The following is a 21,786-nucleotide window of genomic DNA, read 5'->3' on the forward strand; positions in this document are numbered from 1 at the left end:
GCATCAGTAGTAGGTGAATCGAAGGTCAGAGGACATAGGTATCAGGTGAAGGGGAAAAGATGTAATAGGAATCTGAGGGGTAACTTTTTCACACAAAGGGTGGTGGGTGAATGGAACAAGCTGCCAGGTGAGGTAGTTGAGGCTGGGACTATCCCAACATTTAAGAAACAGTTAGACAGGTACATGGACAGGACAGGTTTGGAGGGATATGGACCAAATGCGGGCAGGTGGGACTAATGTAGCTGGGACATGTTGGCCGGTGTGGGCAAGTTGGGCTGAAGGGCCTGTTTCCACACTGTATCACTCTATGACGCTAGTCTAGAAACTATTCTCCATTGAGAAAATGCAGTGAACGCCATTATAGTGGAATAACTACACACACAATTCAAACTACTTCGAGGAACTGATTTTATTTTTTATTTTGTCCCAGCCATTCTGAAAAATGCATAATAGCTCTGGGAGGCACAGTGGTGCAGTGGTGCAGTGGTGCAGTGGTGCGGTGGTGCGGTGGTGCGGTGGTGCAGTGGTGCGGTGGTGCGGTGGTGCGGTGGTGCGGTGGTGCGGTGGTGCGCGGTGGTGCGGTGGTGCGGTGGTGCGTGGTGCGGTGGTGCGGTGGTGCGGTGTGGTGCGGTGGTGCGGTGGTGCAGTGGTGCGGTGGTGCGGTGGTGCAGTGGTGCAGTGGTGCGGTGGTGCAGTGGTGCGGTGGTGCAGTGGTGCGGTGATGCAGTGGTGCAGTGGTGCAGTGATGCGGTGGTGCAGTGGTGCAGTGGTGCGGTGGTGCAGTGATGCGGTGGTGCAGTGGTGCAGTGGTGCAGTGGTGCAGTGGTAGAATTGCTGCCGTATAGCGCCAGAGACCCGTGTTCGATCCTGACTACGGGTGTTGTCTGGATGGAGTTTGGATGGATGATCATATTGAATGGTGGTGCAGGCTCGAAGGGCCGAATGGCCTACTCCTGCACCTATTGTCTATTTTTCTATGTCTCCGGGTGTTCCGGTTTCCACCCACACTCCAAAGACATGCAGGTTTGTCACTCAATTGGCTTTAGTAAATTGTCCTGTTTCCACGCTATATCTCTAAACTAAACCTGGATTTTTAAAAACCAAACAGTTCCTATCAATATCCACACACCTGTTGGTAAGGTTAGATGGACACGTTTCCCTCATTTCACGGAGCCACAGCACTGACACAGGCCCTTCAGCCCAACTTTATAAAATCATATGTTCTGGGAGCAGAATTAGGCCATTCGACCTATCTACTCCGCCACTCAATCATGGGTGATCTATCTTCCCCTCTCAACCCTCATTCTCCTGCCTTCTCCCCATAACCACTGGCACCCGTACTCTTCAAGAATCTATCAATGTCTGCCTTAAAAATATCCATGGACTTGGCCTCCACAGCCGCCTGTGGCAACGAATTCCACAGATTCACCACCCTCTGACTAAAGAAATTCCTCCTCACCTTCTTTCTAAAAGCACGTCCTTTTATTCTGAGACTGTTGCCTCTGGTCCTAGATTCTCCCACCAATGGAAACATCCTCTCCACATTCACTCTATCCAGGTCTTTCACTATAAGGTCCCCCTCCCATGACAATTTATCCACACCAATCAACATGCCACATTTACGCCAGCCCTGGCTGCCTGTATTTGCCTCACATCCCGCTAAACCTTGATACAACACAAAGTTGGATTTCTGTTTTATTTATTTGCATTCATTGTTGGGATCTGGGTGTGCCGATATATATATATATATTGTTCAGCTCTAATTGCCCTTGAGGAAGTTGTGGTGATTCACCTTCTCGGATCCGCCTTCAGGTTCCCCTCTGAGTTGTCAACCATCCTGGCGTGAAAGCAGATTGTAGGTTGTTTCCCACCTGATGCCTTCAATATCAACCTTGCCCCAACTTAGAACCGTAACCTATGGGCCAGTCCCATCCTTATACGTAACTGAAATGAATAAATAATGGGTACAGATCCCACTGACACTTCAGCCCCTTACCTCATTCCCTAAACAGAAACCCAGTGTTGAGCTCTAGTGATGCCCCCTTCATATTGATTAAGTAAGCATTCTTGGACAGTTTTAACAAACTCCATCCCATCCATGTCCTTTAGAAACATAGAAAATTAGAAAATAAGTACGGGAGTAGTGCTGGAGGAACTCTGGCTTACACACAGAGTGCTGGAGTAACTCAGCGGGCCAGGCAGCATCTCTCCCCGGACCCCACCCAAAACATCGCCTATCCATGTTCTCCAGTATCCTGTACGTGCCTTTTCTCCATACCCCCTGATCCCTTTAGCCACAAGGGACACATCTAACCCTCTTAAATGTAGCTATTTACACTCTGGGTGCTCCGGTTTCACAAGTTCACAAGTAATAGGAGTAGAATTAGGCCACTCGGCCCATCCAACCTACTCCACCGTTCAATCATGGTCGATCGCTGCCTCCTAATCCCGTTCTCCTGCCTTCTCCCCACAACTCTTGACGCCCGTTCTAACCAGGAATTGCCGTTTCCTCCCACATTCCCAAGACGTGCAGGTTAGCAGGTTAGCCGGCTTCTGTAGCTTGTCCCTAGTGTGGACTCCTCTTGGTGCACCATAGTTATGTCGTCTGTGATCGAGAAAGCATCTTCCCCCCGTCGCATTTACCCGCGCCTCTATCACACGTGTTGCATCCGAACCCTGGAACATCGAGCTGCCGGCCCTGCCCTTCTCCCAGACCTGTTTGTGTTATGGCTATTATATCCCAGAACCAATCTACAACCCAAGTTCACCTGCCTTACCCATTAAGCCTCTGCCATTGAAACCACTCATGTTTAAACCATCAGCTTGTCATCTCACTTTGCGTCCTGGGCCTCCTTCATGGCCTGAGTGAGCACCACCAGAAATTGGAGGAGCAACACCTCATATTCCGCTTGAGCAGTCTGCACCCTAGCGGCATAAATATTGAATTCTCCAATTATTGGTAGCCCTTGCTGTCTCCTCGCCTTCTCAGCTCCCCCTCAGCCCCCGGGCTCTTCCTCTTCCTTTTTCCTTTCTTCTCCCGCCCCCCCCCCCCCCCCCCACCATCAGTCTGAAGAAGGGTTTTGGTCCGAAACGTTGCCTATTTCCTTCGCTCCATAGATGCTGCTGCACCCGCTGAGTTTCTTCAGCACCTCTTCTCACTTTGCCATGCACTAGTTTGCTAATCTTGGTCTCTTCGACTGCTGTATTTGCCCCAAACTCTCATATGCCTCCTCTCTGATCTGGGACCCTCCCTCCTGCCAATCTAAACTCACCCGAGTTGCACGATCAAATCACCCTCCCAGGGTATTAGTCTCCCATCGGTTCAGGAGCAACCTGTCCTTGTACAGGTCACCTCAGCCCCAGGGTGGTGGGGAGATGGAACGAGCTGCTAGAGGAGGTGGTGGAGGCAGGTGTTGTAGCAACACTGAACAGGTTAATGGATAGAAAAGGTTCAGAGGGATATGGGGGATGCACGGGCAGGTTGGGCTAGCGTAGATCCTGGTTGGCACGGGCAGGTTGGGCTAGCGTAGATCCTGGTTGGCACGGGCAGGTTGGATTGGGAGACCTGTTTCCTGCAGGCTCTGTGAATCCAAAAGATCCCATTGATCCAAAAATATGAACCTTGCCCTCAGTACCGCTAATGGCATGTTGGCCTTCATAACAAGAGGAGTTAAGTATAGGAGCAAAGAGGTTTTTCTACTGTTGTACAGTGCCCTGGTGAGATCACACCTGGAGTATTGTGTGCAGTTTTGGTCTCCAAGTTTGAGGAAGGACATTCTTGCTATTGAGGGAGCCCAGCGTATATTCACCAGGTTAATTCCCGGGATGGCGGGACTGTCATATGTTGATCGAATGGAGCGGCTGGGCTTGTATACTCTGGAATTTAGAAGGATGAGAGGGTATCTTATTGAAACATGGAAGATTATTAAGGGATTGGACACGCTAGAGGCAGGAAACGCGTTCCCGATGTTGGGGGAGTCCAGATCCAGGGGCCACAGTTTCAGAATAAGGGGTAGACCATTTAGAACGGAGATGAGGAAAGACCTTTTCACCCAGAGAGTTGTGAATCTGTGGAATTCTCTGCCTCAGAAGGCAGTGGAGGCCAATTCTCTGGATGCTTTCAAGAGAGAGTTAGATTGAGCTCTAAAAGATAGCGGAGTCAGGTGATATGGGGAGAAGGCAGGAACGGGGTACTGATCGTTGATGATCAGCCATGATCACAGTGAATGGCGGTGCTAGCTCGAAGGGCTGAATGGCCTACCCCTGCACCTATTGTCTATTGCACCAGCTCCTCAGCCAGATATTCATCTGGCCCATCCTTCCATTCCTGCTTCCACCAGCAAAGGTAACATCCTGGAAGGTGGTTGGGGGCAGGAGAATAATTCAGCCCATTCTGCTCCGAGGAAGGTCTTTGAAAGAATTCTTGGCAAAAACTCATAACTATGGAAATGATGTGTGGGAAATGTAAATAAACCAGGTAAGTAAACATGGGCAGGACACCTGTTTTACCAGTCCTCTATCTCAGTTCTGTAACAGGTGATCTGTGACTGTTCCTAGTACTGCAGAACTGAGCAGTGTTAAATACAGTGACTGGTGTGTTGTACAGCAACAGGGCCTGTACCCACAGCACCATGTCCAAATGTACAAACTTCCCAGAAACATAGAAAATAGGTGCCGGAGTAGGTCATTTGCCCCTTCGACCCAGCACCGCCATTCAATATGATCATGGCTGATCATCCAAAATCAGTACCCCGTTCCTGCTTTTCCCCCCATGTCCCTTGATTCCATTAGCCCTAAGAGCTAAATCTAACTCCCTCTTGAAAACTTCCAGAGAATTGGCCTCCACTGCCTTCTGTGGCAGAGAAGGCAGTTGAGGCCAATTCACCGTTTAAGAATAAGGGATAGGCCATTTAGGACTGGGATGAGGAAATACATTCCTCATCTCAATCCTAAATGGCCTACCCCTTATTCTTCATAGAAACATAGACATAGAAACATAGAAAATAGGTGCAGGAGGAGGCCATTCGGCCCTTCGAGCCAGCACCGCCATTCATTGTGATCATGGCTGATCGTCCCCTGCCAATAACCCGTGCGTGCCTTCTCCCCATATCCCTTGACTCCACTAGCCCCTAGAGCTCTATCTAACTCTTAAACTGTGACCACTGGTTCTGGACTCCCCCAACATCAGGTATATTTTTCCTGCATCTAGCCTGTCCAATCCTTTAAGAATTTTATATTTTTTTTTATAAGATATCCTCTCATCCTTTGTAAATAATGGATCCATACCTACCGTCACTTACAACTAATCTCCCTTCCCCGTGTTCCAATGTAGAGTCTTGCAGCTGAAACGTGGACTCTGTTTCCCTGTGTTTGCAATAGGGTGTGAAGTCTGGTCAGTGACTCACCATAAACTTTGTCCTGCCCCTCCTCTCCTCTAGCTTTCTCTCCCACCCCAACAACCAGTCTGTAGAAGGATCCCAACCCTAAGAGTCATCTATCCATTGTTCTACTGCCCCAGCCGCTGAGTTACCCCGGCACTTTGTGTCCTATTCTCCACTTGAGACTAAACCTGCTTTGCCTCTCTCCTCTCTGTCCTTGTAATACGCTGTAAGCGTAAAACCTCAGGTGCTGGCAATCTTTTTATTTCTACTTCTTGATCACTCCTGACTCTCATATACTCTCTAGAATTTAGGAGATTGAGAGGGGATCTTATAGAAACTTACAAAATTCTTAAGGGGTTGGACAGGCTAGATGCAGGAAGATTGTTCCCGATGTTTGGGAAGTCCAGGACAAGGGGTCACAGCTTAAGGATAAGGGGGAAATCCTTTAAAACCGAGATGAGAAGAACTTTTTTCACACAGAGAGTGGTGAATCTCTGGAACTCTCTGCCACAGAGGGTAGTTGAGGCCAGTTCATTGGCTATATTTAAGAGGGAGTTAGATGTGGCCTTGTGGCTAAGGGGATCAGGGGGTATGGAGAGAAGGCAGGTACGGGATACTGAGTTGGATGATCAGCCATGATCATATTGAATGGCGGTGCAGGCTCGAAGGGCCGAATGGCCTACTCCTGCACCTAATTTCTATGTTTCTATGTTTCTATCCCTTGGTCACTCGACCAAGAGCTATCACACTTTCAGTTGCTTGAAGTCATCTCTGGAATCATCTGCTCCACAGTCCCCTCCACATACCCTCTCCTCCTCAAAACCTGCCAAGCTTTCAGTTATCTCTACCAATATCCATGAGGGGGGGGGGAGAGGTGAGAGGGAAAGATAGATCAGCCACGATTGAATGGCAGAGTAGACTCGATGGGCTGAATGGCCTAATTCTGCACCTATATCTTACGAACTTATAATAGGTAATGTAGAAACAATGAACTACAGTTCGTTGCAGCATGGGACACATACACAAATAAAAACATTTCTTCCATCGAACGTGTCCAAAGACAGGCAGCTCGATTTGTTACTAACACCTAGGAGAGAGAAGCGAGTGTTACCAAAGTCTGAATTCGCTGGTCAGGGTGGAACCCTCTCCAAGACAGACAGACGTGAAGCTCACCGTTTGACCTGTTTTTACAAAATGTTAAATGGCCAGCTCGACATAGACTACAAGACCTACACCAAACCCAAACCAATTAGGAGCAGACGAGGGCATTCGATCCAATTTGAGATTCCAGCTACCAAGACAGATGTGTACAGCAATTCGTTCTTCCCCCGCACAATTAAAGCATGGAATAATCTCCGCCCAACTATAGTTACCCAACCAAATACAACTAAATTTAAGGTAGCTCTTTCTTCCCAAATACCTTTTCTGGCTTAAACCCCTCCCTTCACCACCTCCAGTTTAAATTCCATTTGGAATATTTTGGAGGACCAAGAAACCAAGAACAGATGCTGGTTTAAACCACTGATATCATTTGATCACCAATTGATCTTCAATTTTACCATGGTCCTTCCTGCCTGATGCAAAATATGTTAGCGTGAATGCAAACCATTGATGCAGCTGAGCTTCAAGCTGTTAGAAAGCGCGTTGGTAATGAATGGAATTAGGAAACCAGGCAGTCATGGCCCGTCCGTCACTTTTTATTGATAATTATCAATGTCCAGAGTTGTGTGATTTCTGTTCAGGATTCACGGCAATGTTCGTTCACTCACTCACTCACTCACTCACTCACTCTCACAACTTGCCCTGCTTCTTCAGGAGCTCAATGAAGAAATCATTGCAAGCGATGGTGATGGCCGTCACCAAGTGAATGAACTCCTGGAAATCAACCTGTCCGTCACCGTTCATGTCCAAGTCTCTCATGATGTTGTCCACCGTGTGGCAGTCCTTCTGAAACTGCAGGGAAAGAACAGATTCAGTAGTTTAGATTAGTTTCGGTTCAGAGATACAGCGCGGAACAGCAGGCCCTTCGGCCCACCGAGTCCGTACTGACCGGCGATCCCCGCACGTTAACACTATCCTACACACGCAAGGGACAATTTACACACGCACCAAGCCAATTAACCGACAAACCTGTACGTCTTTGGAATGTGGGAAGAAGATCTCGGAGAAAAATCCACCAGATCCATGGGGAGAACGTACAAACTCCGTACAGACAGCACCTGTAGTCGCGATGGAACCCGGTTCTCCGGAGCTGCAAGCGCCGCATGGCAGTAACTCTACCGCTGCACCAAAGTGGCCGCCCAAATCAATAAAACCGAGCTTGGAGATTCTTCGCTATTGAGGAATTATTGAAAGCTAAAACACGCCATGTTTGGCTGCCCTGCCGGGTCTGCCCCGACCTTTTTTTCCTGCATCTAGCCTGTCCAATCCTTTAAGATTTTTTATATGTTTCTATAAGATATTCCCTCTCATCCTTCTAAATTCCAGTGAATACAAGCCCAGTCGACCCTTTCTTTCATCAAATGTCAGCCCCGCCACCCCGACAATTAACCTGGTAAACCTACGCTGCACTCCCTCAATAGCAATAATGTCCTTCCTCAAATAAGGGGACCAAAACTGCACACAATACTCCAGCTGCAGTCTCACCAGGACCCTGTACAACTGCAGTGGGACCTCCTTGCTCCTAAACTCAAATCCTCTTGCAATGAAGGCCAGCATGCCGTTAGCTTTCTCCACTGCCTGCTGTACCTGCAAGCTCACTTTCAGTGACTGATGTACAAGCACACCCAGGTCTCGTTGCACCTCCCCTTTTTCTAATCTGACACCATTCAGATAATAATCTGCCTTCCAATTCATGCCACCAAAGTGGATAACCTCACATTTATCCACATTATACTGCATCTGTCATGCTTCTGCTCACTCATCTGTCTAATAAAACATCTGTCTCTCCAGTTCCTGGTCCCTGTCTAAAGTAGTATTGATCTTTCAATGGGCCGAATGGTCCAATTCTGTGTATGTCTTGTGATGCTGTTGCAAGCAAGATTTTTCATCGCACCACTACCTCACTGAAGGTCTGTGCATGACACTAATCTTGGTTTGACTCTCTGGTTGATGGTACTGTATTCACTAGAGTTTAGAGTTCAGCTTACGTAGTGATACAGCAAGGGAACAAACTCTTTGGCCCACCCAGTCTGTGCTGACCAGTGATCCCCGCACCCTAACAATTTTTTTAAAATTTTAATTTATTTATTAGAAGCAAGTGTACAAAAATATAACCAGCGGCACATGACATAATACAGTTAGTGTACAGCTTCAAGTTTGACTTTTATCTATATTTAAGAGAAAATAAGAGAGAAAAAGCTAGAGAGAGAGAGAGAAAGTGGAATGTGCAAGGATCGCATCCCTAGACTACCAACGTGGTGCAGCCAAAGCATGAGTCAGTAAAAGAAATAAGGAAGACAGAGAAAGAAAAAGCCAAAACCAGAAAAAGAAAAAATAGTAATGATGCACCTGCCTCATATCCCTCCCCACCCATCACCCAACCCGTAATTAGTTTTAACTACAAAATTGTGTTGCACCCTAGTATCCTTGTAATAAATCAATGAATGGTGTCCATGTCTTCGAAAAAAAAATGCTCTGGTTTTTCTGCTAAGACAAGTCTCATATTGTTCTCAAGATGTTGCGTCTCAGACATGCTTGTAATCCACATTTTAAGAGTAGGGACAGGTGTATGTTTCCAAATTTTGAGTATTGGTTTTTTTCGCCGTTATCAGGCCATCCCGCACCCTAACGCTATCCAACACATACCAGGGACAATTTTCAATTTTACCAAGCCAGTTAGCCTACAAGCCTGTACGTCTTTGGAGTGTGGGAAGAAACTGGAGCAGCCGGAGGAAACCCACGCTGGTCACAGGGAGAATATGCAACCTCCGTACAGACAGCACACATAGTCTGGGTCGAAGCTGGGCTTCTGCTGCTGTGAGGCAGCAACTCTTCCGCTGCGCCACCGTGCCACACAGTTCCCACCCAGAGCAGCTCTCATTGAAACATTCAAACGTCAGAGGCCAGGGAGGACGTTCCTCATGGCTGGAGGTCTAGAATCAGAGGTTACAATCTCACAAAATGGTGCAGGACATTCAGATGGAAATGTGGGGGGGCCTGGGAAATATTCCACCACACAGGGCAGTGGTGGCTAAGTTGCAGAAAACTGTTCAAATAAAGATAGATTTCTAGATATAAATGGCATTGGGTTATAGGGAGAGATGGGGTGGGAGATTGCAACCTTCACATGGTCCACTCTGTTTCGACGAATGCAATCAACCTGGCGTGCACAAACAGAAGATCAAACAGAACAACTTTAGGCTGTGCACGCCATACGCTAGATGAGGATAGGGAGAGAACAGGACCTTAGTTGAAGGATCAGCCGTTGATCATATTGAATAACAGAGAAAGTAGTTGAGGCAGCTACAATAACAACATTGAAAAAAGATTCGGACAGGGACATGGATGGGAAATTTAGAAGGATATGGACTAAACGCGGACAAATGAGACCAACTTGGGTGGGGTATTTTTGTCAGCATGGCCGGGTTGGGCCGAAGGGCCTGTTTCCCTGCTGTATAACTATTACAGAAAAAGTTCAAGGGGCCAAACAGTCAACTCCTGCTCCGTTTTTCTGTTTCCTTGTCTCCATTAAATCTGTGGTCCAAAATAAGTCTCTCTGGCTATTGCCACAGTTCAAGGAGACTTCATAGGTTTGCAAAATGCTTTGGGATATGCCAAAGTTATCCAAGACTCTAATGGGGCTGTCCCACTGTACGAGCTAATTAAAGAGTTCTCCCGAGTTTCCCCTGATTCAAACTCGGAGAATTACGGTAATTGCCGCTCTTAGGTACTCGGGGCTGCAGTGGACATTTTTCAACATGTTGAAAAATCTTCACGGGTCTTCCCGAGCTTACCGCGTTTCCCGAGTACCTGCTGTTAGCGTTACGAGCCGCTAAGAGACGTCCCGAGCTCCGACGTACCCGCTACGTACATTCTACGTGCTTACCACAAGTTAAAAAAAATGTTGAACTCGGGAGAGCTCTTGAATTAGCTCGGACAGCCCCTCTTTTTACGCAGTCTAAATTTTGCATTCAAATAGGGTGACACTGTGGAGCAGCAGTAGAGTTGCTGCCTCACAGCGTCAGAGACCTAGGTTCGATCCAGACTACGGGCGCTGTCTGTACAGAGTTTGTACGTTCTCCCTGTGACCGCGTGGGTTTTCTCCGGGTGCTCGGGTTTCCCCCCCACAGTCCAAAGACGTGCAGGTTTGTAGGTTAATTGGCTTTGGTAAAATCATAAATTATCCCTAGTGTGTGGGATAGAACCAGTGAATGAGGTGGTCACTGGTCTGCGCAGACTCAGTGGGCCGAAGGGCCTGTTTCCGCGCTGTGTCTCTAAAGTACTTGGAGTAGGGCTTGATGCAAGCATATTGTTGCTCAGTTAGGAGAAACACCCAGTGATTCATGGTTGAAAACTCATGTGTTACATACAGATTTAGTAGGCAGATGGATGCATTAAAGTCAGGATAATTGGAGCATAATGACTACTGTAAGAATAGTGGTTGAGGAGGAGACCTCAGGGCCAAGGCAGCGAGATTGTTACGTAAATATATAATATACATTTGGCAAATAGCCAGAGATGAAAGAACTCAGAATTCTGCTTGTAGGACTTGTAGAATGAAAGATGCAGTTAGAGGCAGGAGCAAAGATGGGGGTGGAGAATCCATTTGAAAACAAGGCTAAGAATCTTAAAGGCAAGGTGGTATCAGAACAGGATCTAATGAAGGTCAGTGTTGACAGAGTGTGGTGGGACAGGTGGATTGAGGTTGAGACCTTGGTTTGATCCTGACCTCGGGTGCTGTTTGTGTGGAGTTTGCATGTTCTCCCTTTCACCACCTGTGGGTTTCCTCCGAGTGTTCCGGTTTCTTCCCACATCACAAAGAGGTACGGGTTTGTAGGTTATTTGCCCTCTGTAAATTGCCCCTTAATGTGTGCAGGGAGTAGATGAGAAAGTGGGGTAACATCGAACAGGTGTGAATGGGTGATCGTGGGTCAGCATGGAGTCAGCGGGCCGAAGGGCCTGTTTCCATGCTGTAGTAGCGTTCGACCTATTTCAATTCAGTCAATGCCCCAGCGGAACATTGATGAGCATCTGCAGCAGACCCTGGCCTTGACTGTTGTAGACACTAAGCAAGCTTGTGCATTGCCATCATCAACACTATGCAGCAAGGAACTGCAAGCGCTGGTTTAAACCGGAGATGGAGCAACTCAGCAGGTCAGACAGCATCTCATGAGAGCAGGACTACGTGGCGTTTCGGGTGTGAATAGACAATAGGTGTAGGAGTAGGCCATTCGGCCCTTCGAGCCAGCACCGCCATTCAATGTGATCATGGGTGATCATCCCCAATCAGTACCCCGTTCCTGCCTTCTCCCCATATCCCCTGACTCCGCTATTTTTAAGAGCCCTATCTAGCTCTCTCTTGAAAGCATCCAGTGAAGAAGTCTGAAAATCTAAAGAAGGGTCTTGACCTGAATTGTCACCTATTCCTTCTCTCCAGTGATGCTGGAGTTCCCTCTCATTTACACTTACACCCACTAAGGTAATTATAAAGATTTTATATTAATAAAGATTTACATGGATTGAAAGAATCAGCATGGAAACAGGCCCTTCGGCCAACCACGTCCATGCTGACCATCGATCACCCATTCACACTAGTTCTATGTTATCCCATTTTCTCTTCCACTCCCTACACACTAGGGGGAATTTAGACCGGAGGTTATTGAACCTACAAACCCACATGTCTTTGGGATGTGGGAGGAAGCTGGAGCAGGCAAAGATAACCTCCGTATGTACACTTCTCCAATTTCAGGTAGTCCTTGCTTTCTCCCTCCTTCCCCTCCCCTTCCCAGCTCTCCCACAGCCCACTGTCTCCGCCTCTTCCTTTCTTCTTTCCCCCCCCCCACCCCCACATCAGTTTGAAGAAGGGTCTCGACCCGAAACGTCACCTATTGCTTCACTCCATAGATGCTGCCTCACCCGCTGAGTTTCTCCAGCATTTTTGTCTACCCTCCCTATATACACAGATGATTGGGAGGGTGGACGGGTTAGAGTGGAGGGAGGAGGCTGGTATCACTGTGTGGAGTTTGCACGATCTCGCCGTAACCACGTGCGAGACTGCGCAATCTCCACACGGACAGGACCCGAGGTGGGGATCGAACCGGGGTCCGTGGCGCCGTGTCCGCTGTGTTGCTCCTGCACGGGTACGTGTTCCCAAACACTAAGTCTCACCTGCCTCAATTAGCCGAGCCACCCCCGGGGACAGTTTTTACAATACACCCACCATTACTCAGCCAGTCTGATCGCCTACTCCCAGTGTGAAGGATCCCCAGGTGATCAGCAGCTCAGGTTAATGGCATTTCCTCCCTCCCTCCCTTCCCACAGCGAATTCCCCTTGGAGACAAGGTGGAAACATAAATAAGACAATTACGTGGAACAGCCTCTTGCAAAATTGTTTCCATATCAACAAGGCGGGATGAGTCAGGCTTGAATACAACATGATCTCACATGCTTGTGTCTCTCCCCCTGACAAAGTCACCAACCTCATCTCCTCCCCCACAAACTCTGCCCCCAACCTTGCGCATCACCTGTAATGTACCCTCAATAATCCCCCAGCACATCCCATAGATACAGCTTGATGGGGTTGGTGCGGAGTGAGGTGTTTAAAAGCCCTGTCCCACAGTACGAGTTCATTCCAAGAGTTCTCCCGAGTTTGGCCCCGATTCGAACTCGGAGATTTACGGTAATGGCCACTCGTCGGTACTCGGGGCTCTCGTGGACATTTTTCCAACATGTTGAAAAATCTTCACGAGTCTTCCCGAGCTTACCTGCCATTAGCGAGTCTTCCCGAGTACCGGCCGTTAGCGCTAAGAGACGTCCCCGAGCTCCGACGTACCCGCTACGTTCATTCTCCGGGCTTACCACAAGTTTGATTTTTTTTTTAAACTCGGGAGAGCTCTTGGAATGAACTCGTTCTGTGGGACAGGGCTTTAACACTGCCGCACGCTCACCTCCCTCAAATGTGACACCAGTGGTCAATAAAGATTAGTAGAAGCGTCAGTAACAGAATGGGCACAATGTCGGTAAAAGCCCAAACATTCCCGGAGTTTAATGGGATTCTTTATCCATTTGTGCAGAACAGGAGGCCGAAACCTAATTGTGGATCAGGTGTCAGAGGTTACGGGGAGAAGGCAGGATAATGGGGCTGAGAGGGAAAGATAAAGCAGGCATGACTGAACAGCGGAGTTGACTAAATCGGCCAAATGGCCTAATTCTCCTCTAACTTATGAGGGTGGATGATTGGGTCAGGAGGAGTGGAAGGGTGCACTAACTTGCAATCTCCAGGTTCACATTAAGGCCACCAGCATAATCAATCAGCTCTCTCTGCTCTCCTCTCCCATCAGGTAAGAGGTGTAGAAGTATGAAAACGCACACCTCCAGATAAAGCCACAGTTCCTCACAGCTGTTATCAGGCAACTGGAAAGACCAGGCTTGTATTCACTGGAGTTTAGAAGGGTGAGGGGGATCTTATAGAAACATATAACATGATAAAAGGACTAGACAAGCTAGATGCAGGAAAAATGTTCCCAATGTTGGTGGAGTCCAGAACCAGGGGCCACAGTCTTAGAATAAAGGGGAGGTCATTTAAGACTGAGGTGAGAAAAAACGTTTTTTCTCCCAGAGAGTTGTGAATTTATGGAATTCCCTGCCACAGAGGGCAGTGGAGGCCAAGTCACTGGATGGATTTAAGAGAGAGTTAGATAGAGCTCTAGGGGCTAGTGGAGTCAAGGGATATGGGGATAAGGCAGGCACGGGTTATTGATAGGGGGCGATCAGCCATGATCACAATGAATGGCGGTGCTGGCTCGAAGGGCCGAATGGCCTCCTCCTGCACCTATTTTCTATGTTTCTATGAATCGTCCTGTCTGCAACTAGAGAGCAGTCCTGACCTCCCATCCACCTTCTTTAGAGACCTTCAAACTATCTTTAATCGGACTTTACTGGACTTTACCTTAATTCCCTTTATCCTGTATCTGTACACTGTGGACAGCCTGATTGTAATGTATAATCTTTCAGCTGACTGGATAGCATGTAACAAAAGTCTGAAGAACGGTCTCGACCCGAAACATCGCCTATTTCCTTCGCTCCATAGATGCTGCCTCACCCGCTGAGTTTCTCCAGCTTTTTTGTCTACCTTCGATTTTCCAGCATCTACAGTTCCTTCTTAAACATGCTATCCCGTATATGTGACAATAAACCAAACTAAACTAAGATTCTCAGACGTCTGCTCGTGCACTGCGAGTAAACGGGTTAAAGTCCAAAAGCTAGCAAGGTCGGGGTAAGGGATGGCGCAGCAGTAGAGCTGCTGCCTTACGGTGCCAGAGACCCGGGTTCGATCCTGACGACGGGCTCTGTCTGTACGAAGTTTGTACGTTCTCTCTGTGACCGTGTGGGTTTTCTCCGGGTGCTCCGGTTTCCTCCCACACTCCAAAGACGTACAGGTTTTTGGGTTAATTGGCTTCGGTAAAATCGTAAATTCTCCGATATGTAGGATAGTGATAGTGTACAGGGTGATTGTTGGACGGCACGGACTCGATGGACCGAAGGGCATGTTTCCACACCGTATCTTTGAAGTCGACAGGAGCATGCAGTTCCAATAGGACCCATTGTTAACCCTCCACTGAAATCGCTAGCTACAGTATCACAGAATGCAAGAGGCTATTGTGGACTTCACCAGGACTCATTACCAACTCAGTTGGAAACTATACTGGACATAGTTATTATGTGGCATTTGGTTGAACGAGAGGAAGGAAGCTGTAGACTGTGGGAATCTACTTGGAGTTCATGGATTAAGGAAGCGGACAAGAGGGCAAGGGAATATGCAGTAAATTGTCGAATGTTGAGCAGTGTATTAAATATTCATAAGATGGTTAACAAATATTCATGAGATGGTTACCAATGAGACACACAATGAATTGCAGGTACACAAAAAATCTGGAGAAACTCAGCGGGTGCAGCAGCATCTATGGAGCGAAGGAAAAAGGCAACGTTTCGGGCCGAAACCCTTCGTCAGACTTTTTTTGAATCGCAGGTGTTGGCTTACCAAAAAAAGACACAAAGTGCCGGAGTAACTCAGTCAGCATCATTGGAGAATGTGGATAGGGGGACATACTGGGCTCTTCAGACTGACGAAGTGTCCCTACCCGAAACGTCGCCAATCCATGTTCTCCGGGGAAGCTGCCTGACCCGCCGAGTTGCTCCAGTACTTTGTGTCCATTTAAGAATGGGGTGTTGTTGGCTTTGCCTGCTGTGGAGTACAAGGTGGGAACTATTCCAAATACTCGCTGGGTTGCAGCCCCCAATACAGTGCACTGTTCTGGTCACAACTGGACAAGGAAGTAGAAAATGGGAAGCAGAATTCGATTTGGATTCAATAATACTCCGTCAACTGGAGTTGCTTTTTAAAAAAAAAAGAACTTTAGAGGAAGAAGCTTTAGAGGAAGAACCTGTTTATAAAATTATTAGTGAACTCGAGAGAACAGATAGGAAGTATCAAAGGTACAATGCTGGAGAAACTCAGCGGGTGCAGCAGCATCTATGGAGCGAAGGAAATAGGCAACGTTTCGGGCCGAAACCCAAAGGAAATAGGCAACGTTTCGGGCTGAAACCCAAAGGAAATAGGCAACGTTTCGGGTCGAAACCCAAAGGGTTTCGGGCCGAAACGTTGCCTATTTCCTTCGCTCCATAGATGCTGCCGCACCCGCTGAGTTTCTCCAGCATTTTTGTGTACCTTTTATTTTCCAGCATCTGCAGTTCCTTCTTAAACAAGCAGGAAGTATCGATGTCCAATTGCAAACAGTTTCCATGACTACGGGGCATGGTGTATCAGAAGGGAGTAAAGTACTTGAATACAACAAAAAGATGGCTGGGTGTGGCACTTACTTCTGAAACGACTGTGGTGGCAGAAACTCTAACCACATTAATAAATATGAATAAATATCTCGTATTCAAATCTCACATCGTTCCAGGCTGAGAGCAGGGAAGTGGGATTCAAATGATAGTTCCTGTTTGGCCAGAAACAGAATTCATGGGCTCGTCACTTCTTCATCATTCTATGATTAAAATCCTCATTTTCAAATCATGTAACTGGGTTATTTGAATAAGAAAATCATTGTAAGGTGTTGATCTCAGCGTTTGAATTGTCAAGCGATCCCCGATGAGAATTTTTATACTGACGAATTGTAATGTTTATGTTGGCCTAAAATAAGACACCTTGATAGTGTCCTCTGTGATGTTCAAAGGAAAGACTCTGAACTCTTGAAGTGTCCCGTAGCATTATCCCACACACACTGGGGACAATTTACAATTTTACCAAAGCCAATTAACCTACAAACCTGCACGTCTTTGGGAGTGTGTGGGAGGAAAGCAGAGTACCCGGAGAAAACCCGACATGGTCACAGGGAGAACGTACAAACTCTGCACAGACAGCACCCGTAGTCAGGATCGAACCGGGGTCTCTGGCGCTGTGAGGCAACAACTCTACCGCTGCGCCACCGTGCCACTCTTCTACGGCGAGGAAAAAAACGTTTCCCAGTTGATGACAAATTCTGACGAATTATCTTTCATCACAACCTTTCATTAACTGAAAACATGAAGTTTGTTTCTCCCTCCACAGATGCTGCCTGACCTGTTGAGTATTTTGTCTATTTAATGACACCCACTAGTCACCCTCATTTGCTTCCTGCCATTGAACCAGTCTTGGATCCACCCTTTGGGCTTTTAATCCCTTTGCCCTTGTCAAAACCCCTGCTATTACCCGTGTAAATATATCACTACCCTTATCAAGATTCTTGTTTACCTCCTCAAAGAATTTAATTATTTTTTAGACTTGGCCTTCCCTTAACAAAATGTAGCGATCAAGAACTGCAGATGCTGGTTTATACCAAAGATAGACACAAAGTGCTGGAGTAACTCCACGGGTCAGGCTGTAGTCTGAAGAAGGGTCCCGACCAGAAACGTCACCCATCCTTTTCCTCCAGTGATGCTGCCTGACTCGCTGAGTTACTCCAGCACTTTGTGTCCATCTTCCTTTAACAAATCTTGGTACCTCAGCATAGATTCCAATAACTTTCTAACCTGTGATTAAGACAAAAGGGTGGGCAGATACACAAAAGGACAAAGTGATGGAGCAGCTCAGTGGTATGTGTGGGAAGGAACTGCAGTAATGCTGGAGTAACTCAGCGGGACAGGCAGCATTTCCTAAGAGAAGGAATGGGTGACGTTTCGGGTCGAGACCCTTCTTCAGACTAGACTGGTTTGGGTGTTGAATACACATAATCCTCCAACATTTTCGCCACCTCCAACTGGATCCCACCACGAGTCACATCTTCCCATCTCCACCCTTTTCCCGCCTTCTGCAGAGGCGGTTCCCTCCCCAACTCCCTGGTTAATTCATCCTCTACCCACTCAAACCACCTGCTCCCCAGGCACCTTCCCCCGCAACCGCAGAAGATGCAACACCTGTCCCTATACCTCCTCACTCCACTCCGTCCAGGGACCCCGACAGTCCATTCAGGTTAGGCAGAGGTTCACTGGCACCTCCTCCAACCTCATCTACTGTATCCGTTGCTCAAGATGTGGACTCTTACAGTATACATCGGCGAGACCAAAGGTAGTAGACTGGCCGATCATTTCGCTGAACACCTTCACTGAGTCTGCCTGGAAGTATCTGATCTCCCGGTTGCCGAAACACTTCAATTCCCCTCACCATTCCCACACTAACCTTTCTGTCCTAGGCCTCCTCCATTGTCAGAGTGAGGTTAGTTGCAAATTGGAGGAACAGCATCTCAAATTTCACTTGGGCAGCTTACAGCCCAGTGACATAAACATTAATTTCGCTAACGTCAAGTAACCCCTGCATTCCTTCTCCATCCCTCCCTCACCCAAGTCGCACCAGCTTCTCGTTCTCACCTAGCAAACAGCTAACATAGAAAACATAGACATAGAAAATAGGTGCAGGAGTAGGCCATTCGGCCCTTCTAGCCTGTACCGCCATTCAATCTCATCATCCAACTCAGTATCCTGTACCTGCCTTCTCTCCATACCCCCTGATCCCTTTAGCCACAAGGGCCATACTAACAATGGCCTGTTTCCTTTATCATCATTATTTTTTTGCATATCTTTCATACATTTGTTCTATTTCTCTCCACATCACTGTCTCTATCTCTCTCTTCCCTTTCCCCTGACTAGTCTGAAGAAAGGTCTCGCCCAGAAATGTCACCCATTCCTTCTTTCCAGAGAAGCTGCCTATCCCGCTGAGTTACTTTCTTAGAGTAGCCCAGTGGGTCAGGCAGCATCTCGGGAAAACGTGGAAAAATTACACCTCTTTTCCAGCTGCCACCCCCTTACTACAATCAGTCTGAAGAAGGGTCCCGAACCAAAACGTCACCTATCCTGTTCTCCAGAGATTTTGCCCGACCTGTTGAGTTACTCCAGCACTTTGGGCCTTGACTTGTAATTAATTGCTTTATCCCCTTATTCCTCCTTAAACAATGGTGCAATGTTAGCAACCTTCCAACTCTCCCACATGTGTCCTGTGGCCATGGAGGATTTAAAATCAGCCACAGCCTCCACAGATTCCTCTCTTGCTTTGTTTCACAGTCTGGGATAGATTTCCTCCAGGTCTGGCATCTCGATGAATCCCTAAATATTTCCTCTTTTGCTAAATCTCTGGAGAACATGTTTCGGGTCGGGACCCTTATTCAGATTGCTGTCTGGGATCTTGCCGTCTTTCTTACATAACTAACGGGGAATGACGTGCAGATCTAGCTCTCTGTCTGGCAAATCTGAAATTTCATTTCACTGTGCCATCAGGCACATATCTTGTATCTTGTATCTTGGCAGCACTGAGGGACATTCTAAGCTGACGGAAGCTCCTGCAGATGTAGGTACCTCAAGCACTCAGTGCTTTCTGCAGCTCTGTAATCTCTTCACAGATAGAGGTTTTGGATCAAGCTCGACTCCCTTGGAGCTGCGAGTGCTAATAGGAGAAAATAAAATCCTCCCCACAACCTCCCATTTCAGTCCTCATCCATTCCAGCAACCATCGCCTCACTCTCCCACTGCCCCATGCTCCACTGTATCTTAAAAATAGCGGAGTCAGGGGATATGGGGAGAAGGAAGGAAAAGGGGTACTGATTGGGGATGATCAGCTATGATCACATTGTCAAGTCAAGTCAAGTTTATTTGTCACGTACACATACGAGATGTGCAGAGAAATGAAAGTGGCAATGCTCGCGGACTTTTGTGCAAAAGACAAACAACCAAACAAACTATAAACACAATCATAACACACATATTCTTTTACATAATAAATAATGGAAGGAAAAACGTTCAGTAGAGTTAGTCCCTAGTCCCTAGAGTTAGTCCCATTGAATGGCGGTGCTGGCACGAAGGGCCAAATGGCCTGCTCCTGCGCCTATTGTCTATTGTCTATTTGAAGCTAACTATTTATCCATCCTCTCAGCACTGGTGTTCATTCAACTAGCTCCACAAGTGCACCAAGAACTCTCAGATTTCCCCCTTCTCCCTTCCCCCTCTCTCGTCAGTCTCTCCCCCCCCCTCCCCCCCTCCATCAAGCAAGAGGTATAGAAGTGTCACACCTCCAGATTAACGGACAATTTCTTCCCAGCTGTTATCAGGCAACTTAACCATCCCATCACACACTCATTGGAGACCCTCAGACTACCTTTAATCAGACTTTATCTTGCCCAAAATGTTATTCCCTTTATCTTGTATCGAAGGGCTCTGAACCAAAAAGTCACCCATCCTCTTTCTCCAGAGATGCTGCCTGAACCTCTGACTTAATCCAGCACATGTGTTGTGTACACACATCTGTACGCTGTGGGTGTACAGTCGTTCCGCTGACTGGATAGTACACAACAAAAAAGCTTGGTACACAATGACAATAGTAATCTAAACTAATGTACCTTCAGGAAGGCTCCGAGCTCCCCCTTCAGCAGGTCCTTGAGTTCAGACTTGGTCAGCGTGTACTTGTCGCCCTCTTTCCCAGAGTAATTGTAAAAGACTTTGATGATGGCATCCATTGCCCCTTCCAATTGAGACAGCATCTTGCCTTTGACTGTGGGGTGGCTGCTGAAACAGGGAGGAAAGAAGGGGTGGGTTGGCAAAGCAAATGTTGGCAGATCACAGCCTCAGATCACATACACATTCACACACAATCCAACCAACAACCCTCCCAAGAACACATCCCAAATCATTTGATTTTCCTACTCTCCAGTGGAACTGTGACATGCATCACTCAAAATGCTTTATCCCTCAAGAATCTAAAGGTTAAAGATCTTATCATACTTCACTTAGACGAATGAGACCGTTGTGTAGATGTTCCTTCCTTGCTCCCACCGTTCAGCAGATCCAAGGGACATAACTAACGGGACTAGAGCTTTATACACAGCTCCTGTCAATCACAGGAACCAAACCCCGCCCCGCTCTAGGTCCATTGGTTCTTCCCCCTGTCAATCCCAGGCCGTCGCCGCTTTCTATTGGTCCGCCGACAGGTCCCGCCCTCCCCATGCTCTAGGTCCCGCCCCTAGCCAGAGGGGCGACGTCATTCGGTAAACAAGCCCAGAGCTCTTGGGGATTCCCTGCCCAGGCTCAGAGATACAGGCAGAGGAACCTTTGGCCAAGGTGTGCTTGTCCCTGGAGGATATCCCTCCTGAAAGCTCGGGAGCTCCAATACTGGCGTGGAAGGGGGAAAGGGGAGTGGGCGAATTGCTGGTAAACCAAGGGGCTTTCCCGGGATCTCCCCAACCCCATCATCAACATCCTCAGGGAATTCTAGCTTGCAGTCTGTTCCCCAGGGTCGGAAATCCCAATTAGCTTTAATTTGAGCGCGGAAACAGGCCCTTTGTCCCACCGAGTCCACTCCGACCATCGATCGCCTGTTCACACCAAAAGATATTTTTAAAAGTGTGCTGACAAAAGTTCAGGATATGTACGTCCCCGTTAGAGTGAAGGGCAAAGCAGGCTAACGTAAGGAAGCTTGGCTGACGAGGGAAATTGAGGCGTTGGTCAAAAACAAGAAGGATGCGTGGGACAGGCATAGGCAGCTGGGATCAAGTGCATCCCTGGAGGAGTTTCGGGAATTAAGGAGTAAACTGAGAAAGGAGATCAGTAGGGCAAAAAGAGGACAGGAGATAGCTCTGGCGGGTAGCATTAAAGACAATCACAAAAGATTTTATAAATACATAATGGGGAAACGGGTAACTAGAGAGAGAGTGGGAATGAT

At 47.6% G+C, this 21,786-nt stretch overlaps 1 protein-coding gene across 2 annotated transcripts; it reads right to left on the reverse strand.

The window, feature by feature from the left end:
- Positions 1-6,758: 6,758 nt before the first annotated feature.
- Positions 6,759-20,980, reverse strand: LOC129711074 (protein S100-A1-like). 2 transcript variants are annotated; one of them, XM_055658452.1, is made up of 3 exons: positions 20,850-20,980; positions 20,468-20,633; positions 6,759-7,334 (listed from the first exon to the last, which is right to left on the reverse strand). In XM_055658452.1, the coding sequence occupies exons 2-3, from the start codon at positions 20,606-20,608 to the stop codon at positions 7,173-7,175; spliced, it is 303 nt and encodes a 100-aa protein (XP_055514427.1). In that variant the 5' UTR covers positions 20,609-20,633; positions 20,850-20,980; the 3' UTR covers positions 6,759-7,172. The 2 variants fall into 2 exon arrangements, with proteins under 2 accessions (XP_055514427.1, XP_055514428.1); XM_055658453.1 differs by having other exon boundaries at positions 20,468-20,630; positions 20,850-20,960.
- Positions 20,981-21,786: the final 806 nt, after the last annotated feature.

This window comes from Leucoraja erinacea, chromosome 29, assembly GCF_028641065.1.
Source record: "Leucoraja erinacea ecotype New England chromosome 29, Leri_hhj_1, whole genome shotgun sequence".
In the NCBI taxonomy this organism is placed as follows: domain Eukaryota; kingdom Metazoa; phylum Chordata; class Chondrichthyes; order Rajiformes; family Rajidae; genus Leucoraja; species Leucoraja erinaceus.

Coding starts and splice junctions, on each gene's coding strand:
- LOC129711074 (XM_055658452.1), bottom strand. CDS start 20,608: ATGCTGTCTCAATTGGAAGGGGCAATGGATGCCATCATCAAAGTCTTT. Junction 7,335..20,467: donor AGCTCGGAGCCTTCCTGAAG/GTACATTAGTTT, acceptor CTTTCCCTGCAG/TTTCAGAAGGACTGCCACAC.